General features: G+C 34.2%; 7 protein-coding genes across 14 annotated transcripts; 4 read left to right on the top strand and 3 right to left on the bottom strand.

The window, feature by feature from the left end:
• Window positions 1–43: 43 nt before the first annotated feature.
• Window positions 44–1,395, top strand: Rpn11 (regulatory particle non-ATPase 11). The gene is made up of 4 exons (XM_081995774.1): window positions 44–345; window positions 407–507; window positions 558–1,053; window positions 1,110–1,395. The coding sequence occupies exons 1-4, from the start codon at window positions 168–170 to the stop codon at window positions 1,268–1,270; spliced, it is 936 nt and encodes a 311-aa protein (XP_081851900.1). The 5' UTR covers window positions 44–167; the 3' UTR covers window positions 1,271–1,395.
• A 2,144-nt stretch (window positions 1,396–3,539) lies between these two features.
• On the bottom strand, window positions 3,540–12,434 carry VhaSFD (V-type proton ATPase subunit VhaSFD). 5 transcript variants are annotated; one of them, XM_081996076.1, is made up of 10 exons: window positions 12,291–12,434; window positions 11,598–11,679; window positions 8,756–8,945; window positions 8,478–8,696; window positions 7,320–7,454; window positions 5,151–5,285; window positions 4,875–5,099; window positions 4,687–4,821; window positions 4,433–4,632; window positions 3,540–4,244 (listed from the first exon to the last, which is right to left on the bottom strand). In XM_081996076.1, the coding sequence occupies exons 1-10, from the start codon at window positions 12,361–12,363 to the stop codon at window positions 4,043–4,045; spliced, it is 1,596 nt and encodes a 531-aa protein (XP_081852202.1). In that variant the 5' UTR covers window positions 12,364–12,434; the 3' UTR covers window positions 3,540–4,042. The 5 variants fall into 5 exon arrangements, with proteins under 5 accessions (XP_081852202.1, XP_081852203.1, XP_081852205.1 ...); XM_081996077.1 differs by lacking the exon at window positions 7,320–7,454 and adding an exon at window positions 6,699–6,803; XM_081996079.1 differs by lacking the exon at window positions 7,320–7,454.
• Window positions 12,408–13,793, top strand: Tsen2 (tRNA splicing endonuclease subunit 2). 3 transcript variants are annotated; one of them, XM_081996083.1, is made up of 5 exons: window positions 12,408–12,538; window positions 12,639–13,082; window positions 13,206–13,325; window positions 13,389–13,546; window positions 13,602–13,793. In XM_081996083.1, exons 1-5 carry the CDS (start codon window positions 12,463–12,465, stop codon window positions 13,731–13,733), a joined length of 930 nt encoding a protein of 309 aa, XP_081852209.1. In that variant the 5' UTR covers window positions 12,408–12,462; the 3' UTR covers window positions 13,734–13,793. The 3 variants fall into 3 exon arrangements, with proteins under 3 accessions (XP_081852209.1, XP_081852208.1, XP_081852207.1); XM_081996082.1 differs by having other exon boundaries at window positions 12,639–13,100; XM_081996081.1 differs by having other exon boundaries at window positions 12,639–13,325.
• LOC145740480 (COX assembly mitochondrial protein homolog) lies at window positions 13,684–14,365 on the bottom strand. Its single transcript, XM_081996087.1, has 2 exons — window positions 14,162–14,365; window positions 13,684–14,108 (listed from the first exon to the last, which is right to left on the bottom strand). The coding sequence occupies exons 1-2, from the start codon at window positions 14,247–14,249 to the stop codon at window positions 13,783–13,785; spliced, it is 414 nt and encodes a 137-aa protein (XP_081852213.1). The 5' UTR covers window positions 14,250–14,365; the 3' UTR covers window positions 13,684–13,782.
• Window positions 14,366–14,508: 143 nt separating this feature from the next.
• Window positions 14,509–15,683, top strand: Dhdds (Dehydrodolichyl diphosphate synthase subunit). The gene has a single exon (XM_081996085.1). It carries the CDS (start codon window positions 14,736–14,738, stop codon window positions 15,615–15,617), a length of 882 nt encoding a protein of 293 aa, XP_081852211.1. The 5' UTR covers window positions 14,509–14,735; the 3' UTR covers window positions 15,618–15,683.
• A 231-nt stretch (window positions 15,684–15,914) lies between these two features.
• Window positions 15,915–17,291, top strand: LOC145740479 (28 kDa heat- and acid-stable phosphoprotein-like). Its single transcript, XM_081996086.1, has 5 exons — window positions 15,915–16,078; window positions 16,303–16,505; window positions 16,566–16,708; window positions 16,757–16,893; window positions 16,944–17,291. Exons 1-5 carry the CDS (start codon window positions 16,069–16,071, stop codon window positions 17,003–17,005), a joined length of 555 nt encoding a protein of 184 aa, XP_081852212.1. The 5' UTR covers window positions 15,915–16,068; the 3' UTR covers window positions 17,006–17,291.
• Window positions 17,292–20,301: 3,010 nt separating this feature from the next.
• LOC145724416 (enoyl-CoA hydratase domain-containing protein 3, mitochondrial) lies at window positions 20,302–22,067 on the bottom strand. Of its 2 annotated transcripts, XM_081972700.1 has the most exons (5): window positions 21,899–22,066; window positions 21,556–21,671; window positions 20,999–21,134; window positions 20,760–20,944; window positions 20,302–20,708 (listed from the first exon to the last, which is right to left on the bottom strand). In XM_081972700.1, the coding sequence occupies exons 1-5, from the start codon at window positions 21,932–21,934 to the stop codon at window positions 20,318–20,320; spliced, it is 864 nt and encodes a 287-aa protein (XP_081828826.1). In that variant the 5' UTR covers window positions 21,935–22,066; the 3' UTR covers window positions 20,302–20,317. The 2 variants fall into 2 exon arrangements, with proteins under 2 accessions (XP_081828826.1, XP_081828834.1); XM_081972708.1 differs by lacking the exon at window positions 21,556–21,671 and having other exon boundaries at window positions 21,899–22,067.
• Window positions 22,068–22,627: the final 560 nt, after the last annotated feature.

The raw sequence follows: 22,627 nt of genomic DNA, 5'->3' as shown, positions 1-22,627 counted from the left end.
GACATTTAAACTTTATGTACTGTCTGTCATACCATGACTTGTCATTTTCCATAAATTTTTAATTGCAAGTCACAAAACCAGCAACTGCACAAAACTTTTTGTTCTTCATCACAAAACACAAGTTTTTGAGTGTGCTTTCGGTACTATTCAATTAAAGTAAATTTAAAATGGACAGACTATTAAGATTAGGCGGTGGAATGCCCGGATTAAGTCAAGCGCCCGCACCGAGTGATGCCCCTGTAGTGGACACTGCTGAACAAGTATACATTTCCTCATTAGCCCTTTTAAAAATGTTAAAACATGGTAGGGCTGGCGTTCCTATGGAAGTTATGGGTCTAATGTTAGGTGAATATCACAACATTTTTAGTTAAGACAGTTTTTAAGTGTTTTTTCTGGGTTATTTTAGGTGAATTTGTTGATGACTATACAGTAAGAGTTATAGATGTGTTTGCCATGCCCCAGACTGGTACAGGAGTCAGTGTAGAAGCTGTAGATCCGGTATTTCAAGTAAGTTAATTGAATTATTAATAATTTGTGTTTAAAGTATGGAAATTTAGGCAAAAATGTTGGACATGCTTCGGCAAACTGGTCGACCTGAAATGGTAGTTGGTTGGTACCATTCTCATCCAGGTTTCGGCTGTTGGCTCTCTGGAGTAGACATAAACACACAACAATCATTTGAAGCTTTGTCAGAACGTGCAGTGGCTGTGGTTGTGGACCCAATCCAGTCAGTAAAGGGCAAAGTTGTTATCGACGCTTTCAGACTGATAAACCCGAATATGATGGTTCTGGGTCAGGAACCTAGACAAACAACCTCCAACTTAGGTCATCTGCAAAAACCATCAGTTCAAGCATTAATCCATGGTTTAAACAGACACTACTACTCAATTAGTATAAACTACAGAAAAAATGAATTGGAACAGAAAATGCTGTTGAATTTACATAAAAAATCTTGGATGGATGGTCTTACTTTGGCTGATTACACAGAAAATTGCAGTACTAATGAGAAAACTGTTGCTGAGATGTTGGAATTGGCCAAGAATTACAATAAAGGTTTGTTTATTTGTTTTGTTGTGCTGTTTTTAATGAGTTTTTAAAAATTAATTTAGCTTTGGAGGAGGAAGAGAAGATGACACCTGAACAACTGGCAATTAAGAATGTAGGAAAACAAGACCCAAAAAGACACTTGGAAGAAAAAGTGGATGTTTTAATGACTAATAACATTGTTCAGTATCTTGGGGCTATGTTGGATACTGTGGTGTTTAAGTAAATATCTTCAGAACTACTATAAGGTTATATCATTACTTTTCTGTATTAATTTAAATTTGGATTTTAAGTAATTACCTTAAGTCTTGTCTTTTTATTTTTCAATTAAAATTAAGAATGCTCTTGTAAGTTCATTGTTTTTATTATCACCACTTATACAAGAATTTTATTACAGGGGATCAAAAAAAAATCAGAATTTTCAGCATATCTTTGGCATTTAAACTCACTCCAAATTTTCACAAACCAGAAAAATGTCAGTTTTTCATATGCTAAAACATCTCTTCCATGTGGAAAAGCTTGAAAATTAAATTCATATCAATGTTGCCAAAGTTGTCAAAACTCTTGATTCAGTAATTTTGACCTCCAGAAGTTTTTAATTCCTGTGGTTGGAAAAACGTGGGCCTCTTTGACGAAGTGAACTAACTATTCAGGGTTGCCACATCTGTCGACTCAATTTCCCCAGATCAGTATCTCTTTTAAGATGAGAGGTGTACTTATTTGAAACGTGCTAACTTGTTTACTATAACAGTTAGAAGGTTCCTTCAAACGTCCAAATGTCCCTGGTAATTTTGTCTTCCTTTAAAAATCTAAACAAATCTTTTTGAAGCTGTCATAATTTGACAGCCCCTGTGACAGTTAGTAGGTCGTAGTTTTGACATTCTTTTAACTGAATATAAGTACAGACCAGCGCAATGTAATTAAAGTGGCACCCAAAAAGGAAGCCGTTTACGCTTGAACGGCTTCCTAATGTATTTCGGCCGCTTCAGTTGTAGGGAAACCCTAAGAGATGGCGCTAATACAGCTCGTCATTGCAGACATAGTTGCCAACTTTTGCAGTATTTACTATAATCCGGTTTCTTTTGCTATTCCATCTGAATTGCGTAAGAAAACTTGATTTTTTCAAATAAATTTGAGTTAAATTCCGCGTATTTTGAAAACTAAACAAGATAAGAATTTCTGGTTTGAGGTAATGATAATAAAGATTCTATTTATTTTAAAAGTCACAGGACTCTTTTTTTAACGTCAAAACAGAATCCTGAAGGTCACGTGACCGATTTTTAGTTTTAAACTGATCCACTAAATCACGTATCTATTTGTTAGATTAAAATGTAATTTTTAACGTCACGTGACAATTTTTATGTTTAGACTATTTTTTTTTCAAATCTCCTGACTTTTTTAAGAAAAATGGATTTTATAATGTCACATGACAGTTTTGAATGTCAAAATGTTATTTAAAGGATCACATGCTCGTTTTTCAGTTTAAACTGATATTTTTAAAGACACACGTTACTCTCTTTATAATGCATTTTCAATTAAAAACGTGTTCACGTCAAACCGGAATCCTAAAGGTAACGTGACTGTTTTAGATATGTTAAAAATATTATTAAAAGAGTCACGTGACTCTTATTTAATGCCAAAACGGAACCCTAAAGATCACGTGACTGTAAATGCCAAAATATTATTTGACGGGTCACGTGACTATTTTCAATAATTAAATTAAGATTACGTGACCGTTTTTTAGTTTTAAACTCTAAATCTTGTGACTCATTTTAAGGTGCAAATGGTGACGTGACGTGTTTTAAGATTAAACATGGAATTCATAATGTATTAAGTATAAAAGAGCCCTTGATAAATATTAAAAATAAACTAATAACAAATAACTAAACTAAAAATACAAGGAAGTGAAACACAATAATTAAAGAAAATACACACAAAATCTGTTATTTTTTGCCTAGAAACAAAACAAAAAATGTGATTTGTCAACTAGACAACGCCGCATTAAAACTGATGTTTTCCAACAGTTAAGATGGGAATTGCTGCGTCTGGCTTTAAAATTACGTGAATATGCGTTTGGTGGTGCCATCTCACGCTGCTTACTTAAATTAATTTTCAGTTCCATTGCCACCGTGTGTATACTTATCATTTAGTCTATTTCAGGCATAGATTTACATACATTTTTTTCCAAAATTACAAATAACCAAGATATATGACATGAAATACAAGAGTGCAACTGTACTAGAAATGTTGAAGGTGTCACAATTGGACAGTTCCTAACTTGGTTACTATGACAGCTAGAAGGTTCGTTCACACGTCAAAATGTAGCACGTGATTTTGGCTTTCTTTTACCTGAATACAATTTTCTTTCAAAAATTACAAATAACCGATATTTCACTTTCGTTATCATATGCATAATTTTAAAATTTCCATATCTGTTAACATCTTACTCATTCCAAAATTCAGAACAAATCACAGGAAAAAAATAAATAAAACCATTTATCATAGACTATCTTTATTATTTATAATGTTTTACAGAAACAAACAGGCGAATAACAATAACCAATAATCTTCAGACTATTTTTTAAATATCCTTTAAAAGATCATTGAAAACAATTTTTAAAATGAAGTTTATATGTATGTATATTTTTAAAGTAATACCATTATTTGGGAATGTCAAAAACTAACACGTGGTTTAACCGTATAAAGAGATACCACAGCTTTACAAAACATTACGGACCTCAACACTTGTTTAAACCTGAAAAAACGAGAAAACATATTGCTAGGCTAATATAGACCATCCTTTAAAATACCAAGCTGTGGCGACTCTAGCATGCACTTCTATATACAAGAACGGACAAGAGTAAAATTACGCTAGCCAAGTCACAGAAGTGTCGGAACTATTCTGCGCTCGGTTGCCATATCTACAAAAAGAAAAGAAAACAATGGGAATACTGTTACGACTTAAGGCTGGCTCAAAGTGGTTGAAGATGGGGTGAAATTACGCCTTGCCCGCAACGGGGGCGCCACTTTTAGGCGCTCCCTTGTCGACACCGGTTTCTTGCTCCAATTGGCGTCCCAAATATTCCCAATTGTGCACCATCAATTTTTGAACGGCTAACAGGGCTTCGTAACGTACGTTGGGGTCTTCGTGACCCAGTAGTTGCATCACCAACTGTTTTCCGCCCAATTGCTCAATCACGCTAAAATTAAAACTGGTTATTTAACGTATAAGATAACCCATCAAGGGTATATATATAAATAAGATCATCATTATACACACATGATTTACAGAGTATCATCAGTTAATACATTTACAAGTATTATTGTAATTACAATCATTATTAGCAAATGAATAGCAAAAAAGTCGGTAATTTTAGGCAATACTCACTGTTTTCCTCTGGGGTAATGTCTCACGTATTCCCCAATATCAAAGCTAGCTACAGACAGTACAAGAGGGTCCTTGCTGGTTTCCAACAAATGAATTAGAATGCGCAACAGTTCGTAGTTCTTTTCGTTAAGTCGTTGAGCGTTTTCGCGCCAGAATTTGCTCTTGTGCACTGGCGACCACTCCAAGCGTCCCGATTTCACCTTTAATAACTCTCAACGTACACGCAATAGTTTACAAACATAATCAAACCTTACCTCAGTGGCGTACTCATCGAAACTGCTGAGATCCTGCACGGAGGAGTGCAGCTTCTCAGACAAAAATTCAATGTCGGCCATTATGTCCTCGTCGTCAAATTTGCGTTGTTCCAAAATTTGCAACTGCTTCAAAACCTTGACCAATCCAATAATTAACTATAGAAAAATCTAGGATTTAGTTAATGTACCTTGCTCTGAACCATTGAAATACAATGCTCCTTAGCAACTTGAGCGTCCTCAGGTTTTTCAATCAAATTGCGGAACACAGCCAAGATGATTCTGGTGACCTTCTCTTTAACGGAATCGCTCAAAATGTCCGCTAAAATCGGGATCACATTGAACTTGTTCATTTTCTCAGCCAGAAGAGGATTGAAAGTGAGCACCCACAAGCAGAAAATCAACTGGTATTGCACCTTAAATTACCGTAATTAACATAACAGCGTCAATCAAATAAGTCAACCTACTTGGAAGTTAACTCTGCCGGCCAACACGACCAACAAAGTGGAAATCCCGTCAACCGAAACGAAAGCGAAACGATACTCGTCGATGCGGAGCATCATTTGGAGACATCTGGCAACTGATTGGATGTATTCATTGTTCTAGATAACGGAAAGTTTTAATAACGGTTTAGGAAGTTAAAGCCAGAAGACAGTGTTACTACGTTGATCTCGGACCAATTCAATTCGATCAGATGATTTGCGGGTTTAATTTTACTGTTTACGTTAGGACATGATTTAAGTTCAGATTTTTATCAGTGTAAATACAATCTTTACGTCAGTTTCCTCACGGTAATTGGGACAGCCTAATTTCGAGGTATCAACCGTTAAAATGACAAAAAATTGTTTTTTGACGTTTAATGCGCTTTAAAAATCAGATTGAAGGTTACGAGAAAAACGTAGTCAAAGACATTGAAATTTTCTTGACCACATTCGTTTTCAAGGTCCATGGAACGAGCAGAGCGTTTTTGTCGTCACGATGACGTAATTTGGCAAAAGCAGAATTTGCCCAACTGTCAAATTACGTCATTGTGACGTCAAAAACGCTCTGCACGCTCCATGGAGCGTGAAAACGAATGCTGTGCCCTTGGCACCGTCTCTGTAATATTAAATGCAAAACTAACTGAGACTTACCAGCAAAATGTGTTTGATACAAAACTATCATGGACAGTTTAGTAGTAAGTGCATCTGTATATTACAAAATATCAAATAGCCGACTTATCTCAGATATACAAGGTGTCTGTACAAAATCCTACTCCATAATCTTTGGTGAAAATATAAAGTTTTACCCATACAAGCATGTATAATATACAGATGACTTACTGCAACATAACCTCTAACATATTAAACTACAGTAAACTTAAATTATTAATAACCAATTGCACTAATGTAGGTATTTATGTCTGGCCTAACCAGTGACAAATAAGATGCAATCTGTAGCTGTTCTTAAACACGTTGGTGCAATCGGCCATAAGGCATGCAATTTGGGTCTATTTATAAATATTCCTACCACTATTTATACCATGCAATTTTGATGACATATAACCAACTTTAAATTAACACCCAACATTTAAACATTATAAAATATATCTGATATACGAAACAACAAACATGCAATTACCTTCCATTATTGATCTTTATATCCCTATAGAGAAATCCGAAAAACCAAAAATATGCATGTATTTGATGTTGTGGTATTTATTGTATGTAGTCGTTTTGTTGAAAGTTAAACAATATTTTAGTCAAGTAAAAAGTTTTGATGTCTCAAAATCAGGGTTTAAATTAACTTTCTATTTGCTAATTTAAAGGAGGAATTGTTTTACAAAGTAAAATGTAGTCTAATTTTGAGAGTGTCGCAAGGATTGAAAAATGAAATGCATGCCCTGACTAATTAATAATATTGCTTAACAGCTGCCTCATTTCTAAATAAACCCAAACACAAGAGGATCATAATGAGGCAACTATTAGACCATGTTACTGGATGTGTATAGTGTAATGGTGTAAAAGTGTATATACCGAAATTTCAGCAAGCCCTTGCTCGTCAAAACGACTTTCCGAATAATGTTCTGTAGCATCGCCCCTAAGTGAATCTGAAGGCTGTGAGGCCGCCAATTCATCGTACTAAAACCAATCATCCAGAATGGAATTATGACAATTTTACTGGATGCATTAGCCTAAAGTGACTAAAGGAAGTTTTCGTGCTTGGAAATTACAATACATAGTTAAAAAGGGGTGTATCAGCACAAAAAATTCCCGGTCAGGAGATATTAATGTTGGTTTTTAAAGCGCGCACAATGGTAGCCCGCAACCGTCCCTAATACCTCCCAAATCGTAACAGAAATTCTCCCTAAAACATTGTTAATGTGAAGTCAGTGTATGTGAATGTAACTGGATGACAATGAATTATTAACACATAAAAAAAAACATAAGACAATAAAAACGAGCTCACACTTGACTGATACATTGTTGCTTATCTAGGAAATCATTTTTAATAACTACATATTGACTATAAAATTATTGAAAATTCTGTATTAAAAAACTCAGACATAAGCGTTGTTAGTGTGTGTTATTGGCAACACAAACAACACTAAACACAAAACGTTACCAAAAACTGGCTATAAGGGGCGCGCACAATACCTCTTGGGCAATCCTGGCGTCATCTGCCAGTGACATACCAAACAAGATGGAATTCGCACCCGCAATGATGCTGTAGCACCCGCGGATTTCTTTTTTCGGTACCACTTTAGCTGAATGCAGTTTGTTTTTTAGTTCCTGTATATGAGCTGATCAGTACTTTATTCTTGCGCATTTTAGGAAAACATCAGTTTTTGTGGAATTTAAAATATACAAGGTGTTTCACATAATTGATGTGTTATATTTTAGGGCTAGATTATGCGTAAAAAATAACTCTAATTTGCTATCCAAGATGTGCCATAAATCCAAATTAACCATAAGTCAAAATATTAAATTATCTGTTCTATACACATTTGTCCCCAAGACTTTGTTTCTGAGTCCGCATGTTCCATCAAAACGAAAATTTTTACTCATAAGGAATAAATAAATTACTCTAAGCTCTATACATATTATACAGTTCTGTTTTTGACTTTGATTGCAAATCTACGGACATGAAAATTAAATTTCAAAATTGTTGAGAAAAACAACAGAAAGAAGATCTTCCAAATGTACAATTGTAGAAATTCATCCTTTTGTCAAATATAGAGCAAAACTTCACAAATGCCATGTGGTTGTGATGTCAACTGTCAGTTAGTCCATGACACTAACTATCAAATTACCTCACATTCAAACTTTAACACTCTGTATACCCGTGACAAAACAAATTAAGAACATAGTTTGAATACTAAAACAAATGTTATTTTTTCATGCATAATCATATCCTGAACTGTGACGCATTTTTCGTAAAACACCCTGTAGAAAAACCACTCACTAATACTCCCCTAAAACTCAAATCTCAACAACAACTCCATCTATACAGGATTAAATTATCATCAGGCTCCATTTAAATGTATCATGTTAACTTAGTAAAGTGCTTCATGTTAAATAACCTCAATTATTACTTAATAAAAGTTAGTTTGGGTGTAGTGTTAAAATTTTTTTACCAAATTTAGTAGTATGTGGTCAGTCACAAGCAAGCATTCGCAAGCATTAGTTTGAATAAAAAGCAACCAAGAAAGAACCTGCTCAAAAAGCAAACTTTGAGCAAATTCCACCAAAGAAATCCTTAAAAAAAATCAGGCAAAAGTCCAAAAGCAAACCATTGCACTTTGCAATAATTACCTGGGCCTTCAGTTGATCTTTCAACCAAGTCAAGTAAAAGTGTAAGTCAGACCTTTCCATAGGTGTCTGAGCCCAGCAAGCTATTTTAGCAATAATCCTGGAGGTCATGTTGGTAATAAAACCATCCTGACGATTCAAAAGATTTAAAAACGGAGCCCACACTGACTCCTTCTTTGCATTAGCATATTCGTGGAAGATTTCCACTCTGGAACGATCTTCCTGCAATTAATCAAGTAGTAATTTATTTTCTCTAGTATACAAGAACATGGGAAACGTACTTGTAGCATGTCATCGATCAAAACAAGAATGTACTGGAGGGTCTGATCCCTAGAAACATGACCTAACAAGTTTAACAAAGTTTGAGCTGCTTGATGTCTGTCGCGTTTCAATAGAGCCTCTTTCTTCTGGCTGTCATTGATGTCAAAGGCTACAATAAAGTTGTAGTCTTCCTGAGATATCATTTGAGATCTACCAAAAGAGTGAGGTTAATTGCTGTTTGCTGTAGTTCAAAAAAATGATCAACTGATACAGTTTTACATCAAAACATTTTGAGATTTTTATCTGGTTTAATGAGTTATTTATTTTGATACACAAATTAACAAACGAATTGGACTTGTTCCGAAATGCAGACAACCAGTCATATGGGCATTAATCAATGGTAAGGTGATAGACAGAAACATTTCTGTAACCGGCAATATTCACATACCAAACTCAGGACGTAAATTCTCTGTTGGTTTTCATAATACATGGTCTACATTCGTAAAAGCTTGCATTGTGCGTGGCATGCGCTAACGCTAACTAATAAGTTTTATCAGGGATGGGTAAATGTATGTATAAATGTATAATTAATAAAATATATACAATACATTACATGTATAAAATCCTGTATTATACATGAAAAATGTATAAAGTGTGTATAATGACATGACATAACAACACACACACACACAAACAGTGACAATACAGTCACTTTTTGTCTGATTAAGGTTGGAATTAGGTTGTTGTTTCTGTTTATTATCAGTTATGATTCTTTAATAGCTCAATTATATTTAAAAAATGAGCACTGTTTCTGCAGTAATAAGACTAATCCTGCTAGTACTAGACAATAATATCTCAATAAATAAGTACATGTCCGACCAGGACACAACCTACTCCAAAAAAAAATATCAGTGTCAGAATGGTAAATGTGGGCAGAACTATTTGTTTCTAAAACTGTTTTTTTATTTGCTGGTGTGTCTACTAACTTATATACCTATTTAAACACTGAGTATTCTAACTTACCGCCATAATATTAAAAAATGTACAATATTCATGTATAAAACATTCTATACTTTACATATTCTATATGTATTAAGTTATGTATAATACATAAGTGCATTATACTTCCCATCTCTGATTTTTATTGTGGGACACCTGACGTTTCATCATCACAACTTTGTTTCTTATGAACGTCATATTGACTTTTTAGGCAAAAACCAACTATTAATCCGATTTCAGTGATGTATGACTTTATTGCTTCATAAATGGTCAAATAATTCAATAAAAACGAATTTTAATGAGAAGTTTTATAAACATTACTTGCCAGTACTGGTTACAGGCAATTGGTTCCCAGCACACACTTTCAATCAACATCAATCAACTTTCAAAAAAAAACGAGATAATATTATGATAAAGCTTCTGGAAAAGCAACAACCTGGCTGAATTTGATGTTTTCAAAAGTTGGGTTGAATTATTTGAACTTAAGAAACTAATAATAAAAAATCAAAATTTGATATACCTACAATGATGACAGTTCTCTTGAAGACATTAAGGAACAGTTAAAGCACAGTTTTACAAACACACTTTAAGCACAACACAAAGATAATGGTGACAAAGCTCTACTTCTGAAATAGTGTGCAGGACTGCTTCTATAATGTGCAGACTACAGAGAATAATTGAGTTTAACAAGTACTCATAAAACTTCCCATCAATTCGACATGACCTCTAAAAAAATATCACCGACCTCATCATATTATATTCTTCCAGCTGTTAGACACATTAAACAATTTACAATGTTTCCATACAAGTTTAAAACGTTCTTAAAACGTTTTAAGTTTTGAATTTTGTCCTCTGTGAATTGTTTTCAATTCAGTTTCAATCTTATTCCACCTCAATGTCGATTCGATAATTTTTTGGGTTTGTATCAGGATAGAAATAGCATGGAAACACCTTCAAAATGAAAACAATTTTTGTAATTGAAAAAATACTGCAAAATTGTCTATTGTCAACCTGTAAATGCCAATTTTCTTAGATTTATCCTTTTAACAGTTTAAATTAATAATTGGGTTTGGGTTCTTTATTTATTAAAGTAGTAAAGTAACAACAAGTGACATTTAACCATAATCAAAAATTGAATTTTGAAATCGTTTTAAAAACGTCATAAGCCAATAACTCATTGTAGTTAAAACTATAGTTAATGCTGGTTATTGTAAAGGTTATTGTTCAGATTACAGTGAGTAACCCAAATTGCATTAATGTAATAGTTATTAATGGTCAAAACTATTTACAAAAAAGTTATCCACATTAAATTGGCTATAGAGAATGAAGATTTAATTTTGTCACCAAAGTTAAAAATTTGTTAAAATCTCAAAAACTTTAAAACTTAGAATGGAGAAACAAAATAAATATTACTATCTAAATCTCCTATACCCTTTCAAGAGATTTGTATTACTAACATTTCCTAGTACACACTGGTACATCCTGTATATGGAGAGTCTCCTTTGAAAATGCAAGGTTTTTTCAATTTCAAACAATTGTTGCCATTTTCCTGAGCATTTTCCAGATACTTGTAATTAGATATTCTCTCTCTCTATCTTGTAATGAGAGATTCTCACACATAACTTCCAACCAATACTACTTTATGTCTACTGACTCTATTCTTGAATGTACCAATCAGATTCTCACACACAGAATAACCTTAATAAATTAAAGTTCACACTTAATTTGAACTTTAATTTATCACTTTTGTACACACTTGTTTTAAATTGTCATAATTTGACCCTTTGTTAAACATATTAAACACTACATTGACAGCAAAACTGTATCAGTTGATCACTTGTATATTAAGCTAAAATGACTTACTGGAAATAAGACTGCCAGTTGACTTTCTGACTCCTGATGTCAGTGGCTTTTTGTTGCAGAACACTAGTGGCCGCCAGCATGTCTGTAATGGGTATTCTATTGTTCACTTAAAACTGGCAAAAACAAATGACAATAGTCCTGAATTGCTAGGAGCACCAAAATAGAATCAGCAAAGATTGCCAGAGTTTGGAAATTCACATTGTAATCCTATTTATACTAATAAATTGAAACCAAGGGTAAACATTTAAATTTAGCTTTATTCCATTGAATTGCACTAGAAAATGCAGTGTGTAGTTTTTTTTTTAATAAATGGTGCTTTAGTTATAATGAATTAGTGCACTATACACAGTAATAATACACTAATTAGCTTTAATTTATGAAACTAACAAGTCATTTGTAAAGTGAAGGTCACCAATTGAAAGAGAAAGTGAACTTTGGCGCCTCTGTGTATTTTTAGAGCCTAATCCACTGAAATGTAAACAAGTAGGTACCCCATTTACTGTGATCTGACCCAGTCACGTGAGTATACGCCTATTTTTTTACTTTTTCAAAAATCGAATCTGATAAAACTGGATTTGGATTTGTTATTTGCGTTATGCCATTGCTTATTCAGCTTCTTTGGAGTCCAGTTTTTTTTTAATAAGACAGCCGCATTAGGTTGAAAAGGGTTCAAACAAGATTGAGAAAACTTACCGATTTTATCGTCGTCTAGAGACGTCATAATTTCTTTGATTTTAGGGTCGGCCCCCGCTAAATTACCCGCCATTGTTTCACTTAATTTGCACTAATTGCTCTTTACTTTTAGGCAAAATTTTTATGCCAGAATTTGGAACAGAAAATTTTAGCAAAAGACAAGGGTCTTGTGATGTTTGACGTAACCCTTCTCCACCAAAACCAGCTGACAATGACAATTGTCACGTGCCTTGCAAAGGGAGACGTGGGTTGGTTGATGGAAATTGTTTACTAATCTTCTAACCTTAAATAATTAGCGGATAGGTCTGTTTTTAGTTTAAACAGTTAGTATTCCTTTTTATCTTTTAGGACTAGAAAAGAACAAATCCACTCATATTTTAGTTTTTAAAGTGCCCCAGCGGGTAATACAAACCTCAATAAAATGGAAGTCCCGGAACCAAAACGGAAAAAAACATTGCAGACTGGCACCCGATTTGCCTTTACCAATTGTTTTAAAAAAGGATGGTAGCGTGAAAAGATTTCAGTGCTCCTTTAACGGCTTCACAGTTGTTGTGGAAGATATTGAAGCCATGAAAGCCATTATTTCTAAGGGATACTTTGGCAAGGCAAACTTTTCTAGAAGTTATCCACAACTTATTAAACCTGGTCTGACTAACATTATACGAAAACGACAATTTGACCACAGGAAAGAACTGACAAGACACTGCAAAGGGCAAAGGCCTGAGAAGGTTATTACAGTACCAGACAGTGACTCAGACACTGAAGACTATTTCACAAATTTACAACCAAAAAGTGAGATTGACTATTCAGGTTTGAAAGAAACTGTGTGGTTGGGGCTTGAAGAGGCATTTTTCCTTGTCAGTGTGGTTAAATGCCTTGATGTTGCTTCAAACAACTATACATTACAAATTCCAGATTTGTGGAAGCTGTTTGAAGCCACAGATCCAAATTTTGTAAAAAACTATGTAGTATATTACTACTACAGAGCTAAAAACTGGGTTGTTAAACCAGGAATTAAATTTGGGGGTGACTTCAGTAAGTGTGCTTTCACTAACTGAAACTTAATTATGAATACCTAATTTTTTCTATAATTTGTAGTGTTATACAAACAGGGCCCACCATTTTATCACTCTACTTATGTGATAATCATTGAGGTAGTGGACAAAGACAACCAGACAATTCAACACTTAACCAATCATTCAATGGATAACCTTTCAGTGTTAAGCCTGAACAGGTTGTGTGAAACTTCAGGAAAAGTGAGCAAAATTTGCACATACCTTAAACCTACAAATTAACTAATAATATTTCTAGGAATTACTGATATGTAGGGTAAAATGGCCTGAAAACAATGCAATCAACTATGAGGATTTCACTAATATTGAAATTAAAGAAATTCTGGTTCAAAGATGGATTGCTTCTCAAGAACGAGAAGATCCCACATAAATAACAACACTTTAATATCACTCCAAACTACTTATAAATAAAGTTTTAACTACATATTTACTCCAAGTCTTTTTGCACTTTCTAGTCTTTGTTTTGTAGGGATTCCAGTACGCCTATACTCAGTCCTTTCTTCTAAGTACAAATTTTTACAGTGTTCTTTAAATCCTTCATCATTATACCACTTGGTTAGACATTCTTTCAGTTCAGAGTTTTCTTTTCGACACTTCACTACCATTAGTATATTATTTTCCTTACAACACTCTGTGAAGCTTGCAACTTCTTTGAAACACTTTTCCTCTCTGGCTATATCTCTCATTTTTTTGGCAACCAGCACATCCACCTCCACTTTACGTAAAGATTTATCATCAGGGTCACCTAAATTAATTGGCATAGAAGTTTCTGACTAACAGAAATTTTTTTAAAAGTACCAATTCCATGGGGACCACCACCCAGTTTCGGGGACAGTACAGTTTTGGTTGGGGTTTGGGTCTCTTGCTGCGGCATATTACTAAACATAAATTGGTTAAACAATTATGTCTTAAAATAAAAATATCAATATAAAGCCCCAATCAGCCCCACAGTAAAGATGAAGTTGAAAATTGTTAGGTTAGGGTTAGGTTAAGTTAGAAATAGTCAAAATATCCCTTTAATTCTTGGCTGCTCATGTGATCATCATAGCTTACTTTCTCTATGAATCACATGATATCCCACAAAATGTCAGCTTCGACTGTCAACTGGTTTAAAAAAATCTTTCAACATAACATAACCTATAAAATTTAACATAAACTTTGAGTTTTGAGGTTAGGTTAGTTTAGGAGTGGGATCACTGGAGCAGCTGACAACAGTGACAACACAAAAGTATCATGTAATTAGGAAAAAATGATGAAATATTTATAATATAACACTTATCATATCATTAGACTAACAATTACTATGCTATAAATCTTACACAGAGTAATTTAATCGGTGTTAAGTGAAAAAAACTAAGAACGTACAACAAACATGTCCTGGATTGCTGAAAACTCTCTGACAACATTCCAAAAGTTCTGCATCAAAGTCCTCAAATGCGGTCCAATTCCAAAGCACGTTGCCATTATAATGGATGGCAACAGACGTTATGCCAAGAAACAGCATGTAGAAAAGGTCCAGGGCCATTCGAAAGGGTTTGATAAACTATCTGATTGTCTGAGCTGGTGTTTGGAATTGGGTATTAAAGAGGTGACTGTGTACGCTTTTAGTATTGAAAATTTTAAGAGGAGTGAAGAGGAGGTGAACCAGTTAATGCAGTTGGCTAGAGAAAAGTTTAGCAAGTTGTTTGAAGAGCAAGAGAAACTTATGGAACATGGTGTGTGTATAAGAGTTATTGGTAATCTTACACTTCTTCCAGAAGACTTAAGAAACCTCATGGCCAAAGCAGTTCTAATGACACAAGACAATTCCAATGCCATTCTTAATGTTGCATTCCCTTATACTTCAAGAGATGAAATTACCAACAGTGTAAAAGTCATTGTTGAAGCAGCAAAAAGAGGGGAAATTCAGGCTGAAGATATAGATGAAGATTTAGTGTCACATTGTTTATACACAAATCAAAGTCCTGATCCTGATATTTTGATAAGAACTTCTGGTGAGGTGCGCCTTAGTGATTTTCTTTTGTGGCAAACATCCAGGAGTCAGATTTATTTTAACAAAGTTCTATGGCCTGAGTTTGGTATCTGGCACTTGCTTGGCTGTATTTTCCAATTCCAAGTTGGTTATCAAGAACTAAATGATCAAACTGAGAATGAGAATTCTAGTAAGGAATATGAACCCAATGATAGGATTAAAGAGTTTTTAAGCAAACTAAACTCACACAGATTGGAGCAGTTACAAGTGTATGCAAAGTAAACTTTTTAGGTACAGTTTATATTATCTATAGACATAATAATATATTCCATTACATTTATTGTAGAATTGTGTTTTACTTTATTAGTGTAATTATTATTAGTCAAAAAATAGCTTATAAAAGGCGTTACCATTAGTACATACTACTTTCTCCAGAACATGGCAGTAATAGCGGGTTTAATTTTTGAGTGTCCAACTAATGACGTCACTATTGGTTTGTTCCTCATGACTATTTTTATCTTCACATACTGAACTTTTCCCACATAGGCTGTCAAATGTCGTTTAACTTTGTCAATATTGTCCTTTGTCAGTGAAAATAATTTTATTTTATATTCCACTTTAAAGACAAAAGGTTTACTAAAAGTTTAGTGCTTTTAAAAAAAATTGTCCGGGAATTTGTTTCAAATTTTCGTACTTTCTTGCTCCTGATTTTATTAATTTACGTTTGTCCAAAATGCCGCGAGGTAAGTGCCCTATTTTATTCAAAAAACATGAAGGTATAACAGGTTAAGTAACTGTTTTTAAACTAAAAAATAACTTTAGCATTCCACGCCTTTGACCGTATTGAGAAAGAATTGCCAAATTTTTCTCGCTGTGTTCATATATTTAGACCAAATCATAGTGGACATTTGTCGCCAAAACTGTTTCTAGAAAAAACAGACATTAAAATTGCATCACATTTTCATAGGTAAATACACTAATCACAAAGGACGCAATCGCAAGTTTACAAACCCTGAAGAATTGGAAGAAGAGAGAAGAAAAGAAGAACAGAAAAAAAGGTGGAGACAACAGCATGGTGGTGATACTAGTAGTGAGGAAAGTGAGGGAAAAGAAGGTAGTGAGGGGTCTGGAAGTGAAGAAGAGGAGAGTAGTAGTGAGGATGAACAAGGAGTAAGTTCAGTAAAGACTGAACACCATTTGTACTATATTGCACCTTTTGTGGTCTTGTAGAAGGCCAAAGGTGTTTCCAACCTAATTGAAATAGAAAATCCAAACAGGGTCCAAAAAAAACTGAAAAAGGTTACTAAACTAGACACTGCCGATTTAGGTGATAAGCCTCAATTATCTAGAAGGGAAAGGGAAGAGATTGAAAAGTAAGTAAGATAGTGGGGGTTGGCCAATCTGAGTAAACTGGGTTGTAGGCAAAAAGCTCAAGCTCATTACCAAAAACTGCATGCAGAAGGTAAAACTGAACAAGCTAGGGCCGATTTGGCTAGGTTAGCTATTATAAAGCAGCAACGTGAGGAAGCAAGAAAGAGAAGAGAAGCTGAACAGAAAGGTTAGTAAAAAACCTTAGTTTAACAACTTTTTGAGTTAATATTATTCTAGAAAAAGAAGATGCTGCCAAAGCTAAAACTGCTGCCACTTCAAAAGCTTTAGGAAAGAAGTAGCTTTAAATTGTGCAGTTTAAATTTTAAGCACTTCATGTTATTATACATAATGAATGTAATCAGTTTTGTTTTGAAATATTTGCACTAATTTTCATTTTTTTTCAATTAAAAGTCAACACTAAATAACTTTTTTCATATTAGTTCTCTGTTTCAAGTTTTTCATTCATGACTCTAGTTACATACATTTTTGTAGGATTCGAATTCATAAAATGGTCTTGACAAAAAAGTTACTTTAATGATGTTTGTCATACTTTTTTACATTAATAAAATCATTTAGCAGTTACAATTTTTTTTTGTAAGTAGTTTTTTAGTGTGCATGTTTCCCAGAAATACTTATTCACAAGAAAGTTCTTCAAAATGTTATGAAAACCAGATTGTGGATATTTGGATAAAGTAATAATAAATAAATGACAATAGTCTCAATAGACAGATAATTACATCAGCACAACACAATTTTTGTTAAACAAGTCAGTCAAAGTTCCCTTGGCAGTTTGTGATTGGTCAAGAAAAAGCAGAGAAAGGTGCTTTTTTTGACCAATCCCAAACAATCCACTGTGCTGACTGTTGCCTCACTATCCACTAGCCTATGTCCCTGATTAAATGTGATATTGATAACTTAAGATGGGGGTTACAATAAATTATACAGGGTGTCCAGTAAGCACATGATCAAAAGGATACTGTGACATTCTTTAGATCGAAAGGTGACGATTTGACGTAATTGTCATTAGAAAAAAGTGTATGGTTCCAATGCAATTGATGGTCAAAGTTCTTGAAAAAAAATCTATTTTTGGAAATATTTAGAGAACGTTTCCATGGATTTTAATTAAACTTGCTGCGGATTTGTCTCTAAGTAAGGCTCGTGGTTTTATGAAACAACCACGTCCATTTGCCTTTGCGTGCTAAGTTCTTTAGTGACTGGGTTCAAAAATTACCAGAACTTTTTATTTCGTCGTTGAAATTAATTTTTCATTATTTAATCTGATGTATTGGTCCTTTTTCAAGGCTTTACTACTCTTGGTAAAATCTTCTAGCATTCATAGTTCTTCCGCAAAAAATGTTTTTTGTGTCCCCCTGCTATTTGCCATTTTACAAATTTTTATTGCAAATAACGTAGCCACCATTTAATTTGATAACTACAAATTAACTATCAAACAAAGCTAATGGCGTTTTTAAATGAAGAAATGACTGGCATGATCCAAGTCTTAGGGTACGGACATAACGGGGACCCTCGCTCCGACCAAAGCATGGTACTGTCGACCCTTGCTTTGGGCCTCACTCAAGAGTGGTCATCGAAGTTTCGACCTTTGTTAATTTGCGCCATTGCGCCTGTTAAACGGTAACGAGGCTGAGATAAACATGGATTATCCTCTCAGATGAGGAAGACATTTTATGAAATCCCAAGTGCTAAAATGTGGCACCTGTATAATCCATCACAATAAAGAACAGTGCATCCTCTCAACAAAAAACGTTTGTTTATGTTATGGAGAATTTCATCATCTATATATCAGGACTTAAGAAAAAATTTGGACCGTTTTTTTGAATATATGAGATTGAAGATCTACTTTCGATTACCTTTTAAACAAACTAAATGAGCATGCCCCTTGGTCCAAGGTCTAAAAAATACTAAGCTCGGTTCGATGGTGCCAGACCTTGGCTCCGACCTATGCGCGTAGCGCGGCTTGGCGCTCCGTTATGACCATATATATTTAAAACTATGCGTTTATTATTTTTTGTGAACGATGCTAGGGTACGATGCTATGGTCAGAGCGATGGTCGGCGCTCCGTTATGTCCGCCCACTTAGGGTTTTGCGAAGACAACTTGCTTGAGAGAGTTCGCGTCTACGCTGCGCGATATCCAAATCGACGAGTTCCAGATTACCGGACATTTGCAAGGATTGAAAGAAGTTTACGGGAGACAGGGCAATTTGGTGATCACTGATGAAGCTGGATTTACTAGAAGTAGTGTTTTTAATTCACATAATTTCCATAATTATGCAGAAGAAATCCCTCATGTGAGGCGTATTAACCACTTTCAGCTGGAATTCCGCATAAATGTATGGGCCGGTATCATCGGAGACATTCTTCTGGGTTCTTATATCCTGCCCCATCGCTTGAATGGTGAAAATTATCTGGAATTCTTAGTGAATACTTTGCCTGTTCTAATGGAGGATGTCCCTCTCAATGTGCGTGCTCAGATGTGGTTCATGCACGATGGTGCTCCTCCTCACATTAATAGAAATGTAACGGCACATTTAAACTACACTTTCCCACACAATTGGATCGGAAGGATAGGGAGAGATGTTCCTGTCGAAGTGTCGAATGGCCCCACAGGTCCACCGACTTAACACCATTAGATTTTTTTTTATGGGCTGCCTTAAAATATATAGTCTACGCTACTGCTGTGAGGGTGCAGAACGAGGCGAACGTAATTCGGGATGATGCAGAAATGTTGAGTAGGGTTCAATTCAATTTTATTTGAAGAATCCAGCTATGCATCAGAGCAAATGGTGGGCATATCGAACATTTGTTGTAATTTCTATTTTTTGAGAATCTTCTGCTTTTGAGATCTGGCTGGTAGTTTCAATAGAAAATTATGTTTTATTTTTTTTACCAACGTCAAAACTTTGATATTTAGTTTGTAGTTATCAAATTAACTGGTGGCTACGTTATTTGCAATAAAAATGTGTAAAATGGTAAATCGCAGGGGGACACAAAAAAACATTTTTTGCGGAAGAACTATGAATGCTAGAAGTTTTTACCAAGAATAGTAAAGCCTTGAAAAAGGACCAATACATCAGATTAATTAATTTCAACGATGAAATAAAAAGTTCTGGTAATTTTTGAACCCAGTCACTGAAGAACTTAGCACTTGCCAAAGGCAAATGGACGTGGTTGTTTCATAAAACCACGAGCCTTACTTAGAGACAAATCCGCAGCAAGTTTACTTAAAATCCATGGAAACGTTCTCTAAATATTTCCGAAAATAGATTTTTTTTCAAGAACTTTGACCATCAATAGCATTGGAACCATACACTTTTTTCTAATGACAATTACGCCAAATCGTCACCTTTCGATCTAAAGAATGTCACAGTACCCTTTTGATCATGTGCTTAATGCACACCTTGTATGTTAAGCTGGTGTTGTACTTCTACAGCATTAGCTTAAATTTGGAATTTTGATTGGTAGGAAATACAAAAAAGGTTTTCTTTTCATCCTCTTTGGCCTGAACATTTATATGTATTTTTAATGGTTCTTTTTTATGGTATTATATTTTTCCAAGAAAATAAACTACAAAGTCAGTTGTTAGATAATTTATTTTTTGACTGAATTGTTTCCCCACTGTGGCGTTCTCTTTTCAATAAAACTTTTTATGCCCTCTTTGCAATCAGGCATTTGTAAATTCTCCACCATTTTCTCGCCACCTTTCTCATAAGCTTGCCGAATATCGTATTGTATTTGTTCATAATAGAATTTTTTTCCCAGTTGTATCACTTCTCTGCTTTTTGCTTTAATTGAGTTACAAACTGATTCCACTTCTCCATCCAGTTCCTCAGCACTACATAGTTTAGTAACCAGACCCATTCTATAGGCTTCTTCTGCTGATATTGGATTACCTGTTAGTAACATGTATAAAGCGGCAGTTTTGTGGATACACCGGGCTAGAGCTACCCCTGGTGTTGAACAGAATATACCAAAATTGGCTCTGGAAGAGCCAAAATGCAACTTAAATGTATAAAAATCCATTTATTGTTACCCAGGAGTTGAAAATTTACTGCGATTAGATGAAATTGCAATATCACATTGGGCAACTAATTGACAGCCAGCTGCAGCAGCAATACCATCAACTTTTGCTATCACTGGCACTGGACAGTCAATTATAGTGTTCATTAGTTGGGAGGCTGTGTTAAAGCATGTCATTTGCTTATCATGATTGTCGGCCTATTATAATTCCACCACTCAGCTTGCATACCAATAACCAACCTAGTGACTTACAAGCTCCTTTAAGTTATGACCAGCTGAAAATGCTGGACCTTCACCAGAAATTACTATAACTCTCAGTTCTTCATTGTGCTCATCCTGGTGTATTTGATTTATGAGATCAGTCATCATTGATATTGAAAGAGCATTCCTTTAAAATTTAAAAGTTCAATATTGAGTAGAAAAGTACAGTATGGTTAGTTAAGCTTGGGATTACAAGTTTTTGATTATGTAGGGATTTGAGAAAACTTTATTATTTAATCAAAAACTACTACCTTACATTAAGTATATTGAATCATGAATCATAATGAGCAGTAAAATTGGGGACCCTCAATAATTCAAAGCCAGTTTGTTTTAAAATGTGATTGTTAACTCTGTTCTGTGACACTACACTAGATAAATTCTAAACAAAGCTACTTGCATATTCAATCAATAGTATATTTGATATAGTATTTGAGTGATATTGAGTTCATTCATCATTTGACAGGTAAAAAAGTTATAGCTGAAATGATCCCAATGCTAAACTGTTCATCAGTCTGTGCCTTTTGCTTGGCCTTTTGTATGTTAGTTACCTGGCTTTTGAGTTACACATAACAATTTCTTTAACACCATTAGTAAATTTGGACACTAGATTTGGAGTCTGCGATAAATGTCGAAATAGGCAACTTTTGAATGGTGGTCTAGAAGTCTGGAATATAAAATTGTATAATGTATAGTCTTTATAATTTACAGTCAAATGAGAAAGCAAAGCAGTGAATGAAGCAATGCATTTTAATAACATTAATAGCATACATAATTAATACACTAAAAATTGCTAAAACAACTGATATAAAAGCAATAATTGAATATTTATGATAAGGATGATGTGCAATATCTTCACTTTTGCAAGCTTGCCAAATAGACTGGAAAACTCACCTTGAACAAAAAGCTGTGAACAAACATGTTGTTCATCAGTTTCCGATCCGACCTTATTGGGTAAGGTACACGATTACTGCAAATTAAATTTAATTTTCAACATTTAAAAAAGTAACAAAAATAAACAAAACCTCCTATCTTAACCTAACTATTTTCAAAAATGAAATTTATAAGTTTGTATTTCTGTCATTTGTCAAAGTGAGTGTGTTGACATGTTGACAAGGTGCATTTGTTGTACTGTTTTAATAGCATTTTAAAGAGCAGGATAGACTAACGCGAGTCTCGGTCTCATATCATATCATCTAAGCCATGAATGATGTATTTACCTAGAGGCGATACGAAAATATTCTATGGGAGACAAATTTTAGTTTCTGAGCAGTTCTGAGTACCTATTTATTCTTAATACATTTGATTTTATCGTCCTAAAAATATATAAATTTAGTGGCAAAAAATTTTATAAAATTTTTTTTTCAGGTTTTATTAAATAAATAAATAAGTAAAAAATAACTGCTAACTAATTTTGCTCGGAAATAAAAGGTGATTCATAAAGAATGGAAAATTATATTCGAAACTATCAACAGTCGGATTAGGCATGTTTCCCTTAATCGCCACCATTTCATGTGTAGTATTTCCAGTTTCCAAAATTCTTATTCTTTAGGAATCACCCTGTATAATTCGAATATTTAGAAAATTTTTGTTTTTATTTTTCTTATATTTTGGAGTTAGATT

The sequence above is a fragment of the Ips typographus genome, linkage group LG1, assembly GCF_016097725.1.
Source record: "Ips typographus isolate SLU linkage group LG1, UJ_Ityp_2.0, whole genome shotgun sequence".
Taxonomy (NCBI): Eukaryota; Metazoa; Arthropoda; class Insecta; order Coleoptera; family Curculionidae; genus Ips; species Ips typographus.
This window is presented reverse-complemented; position numbering and strand designations above follow the sequence as displayed.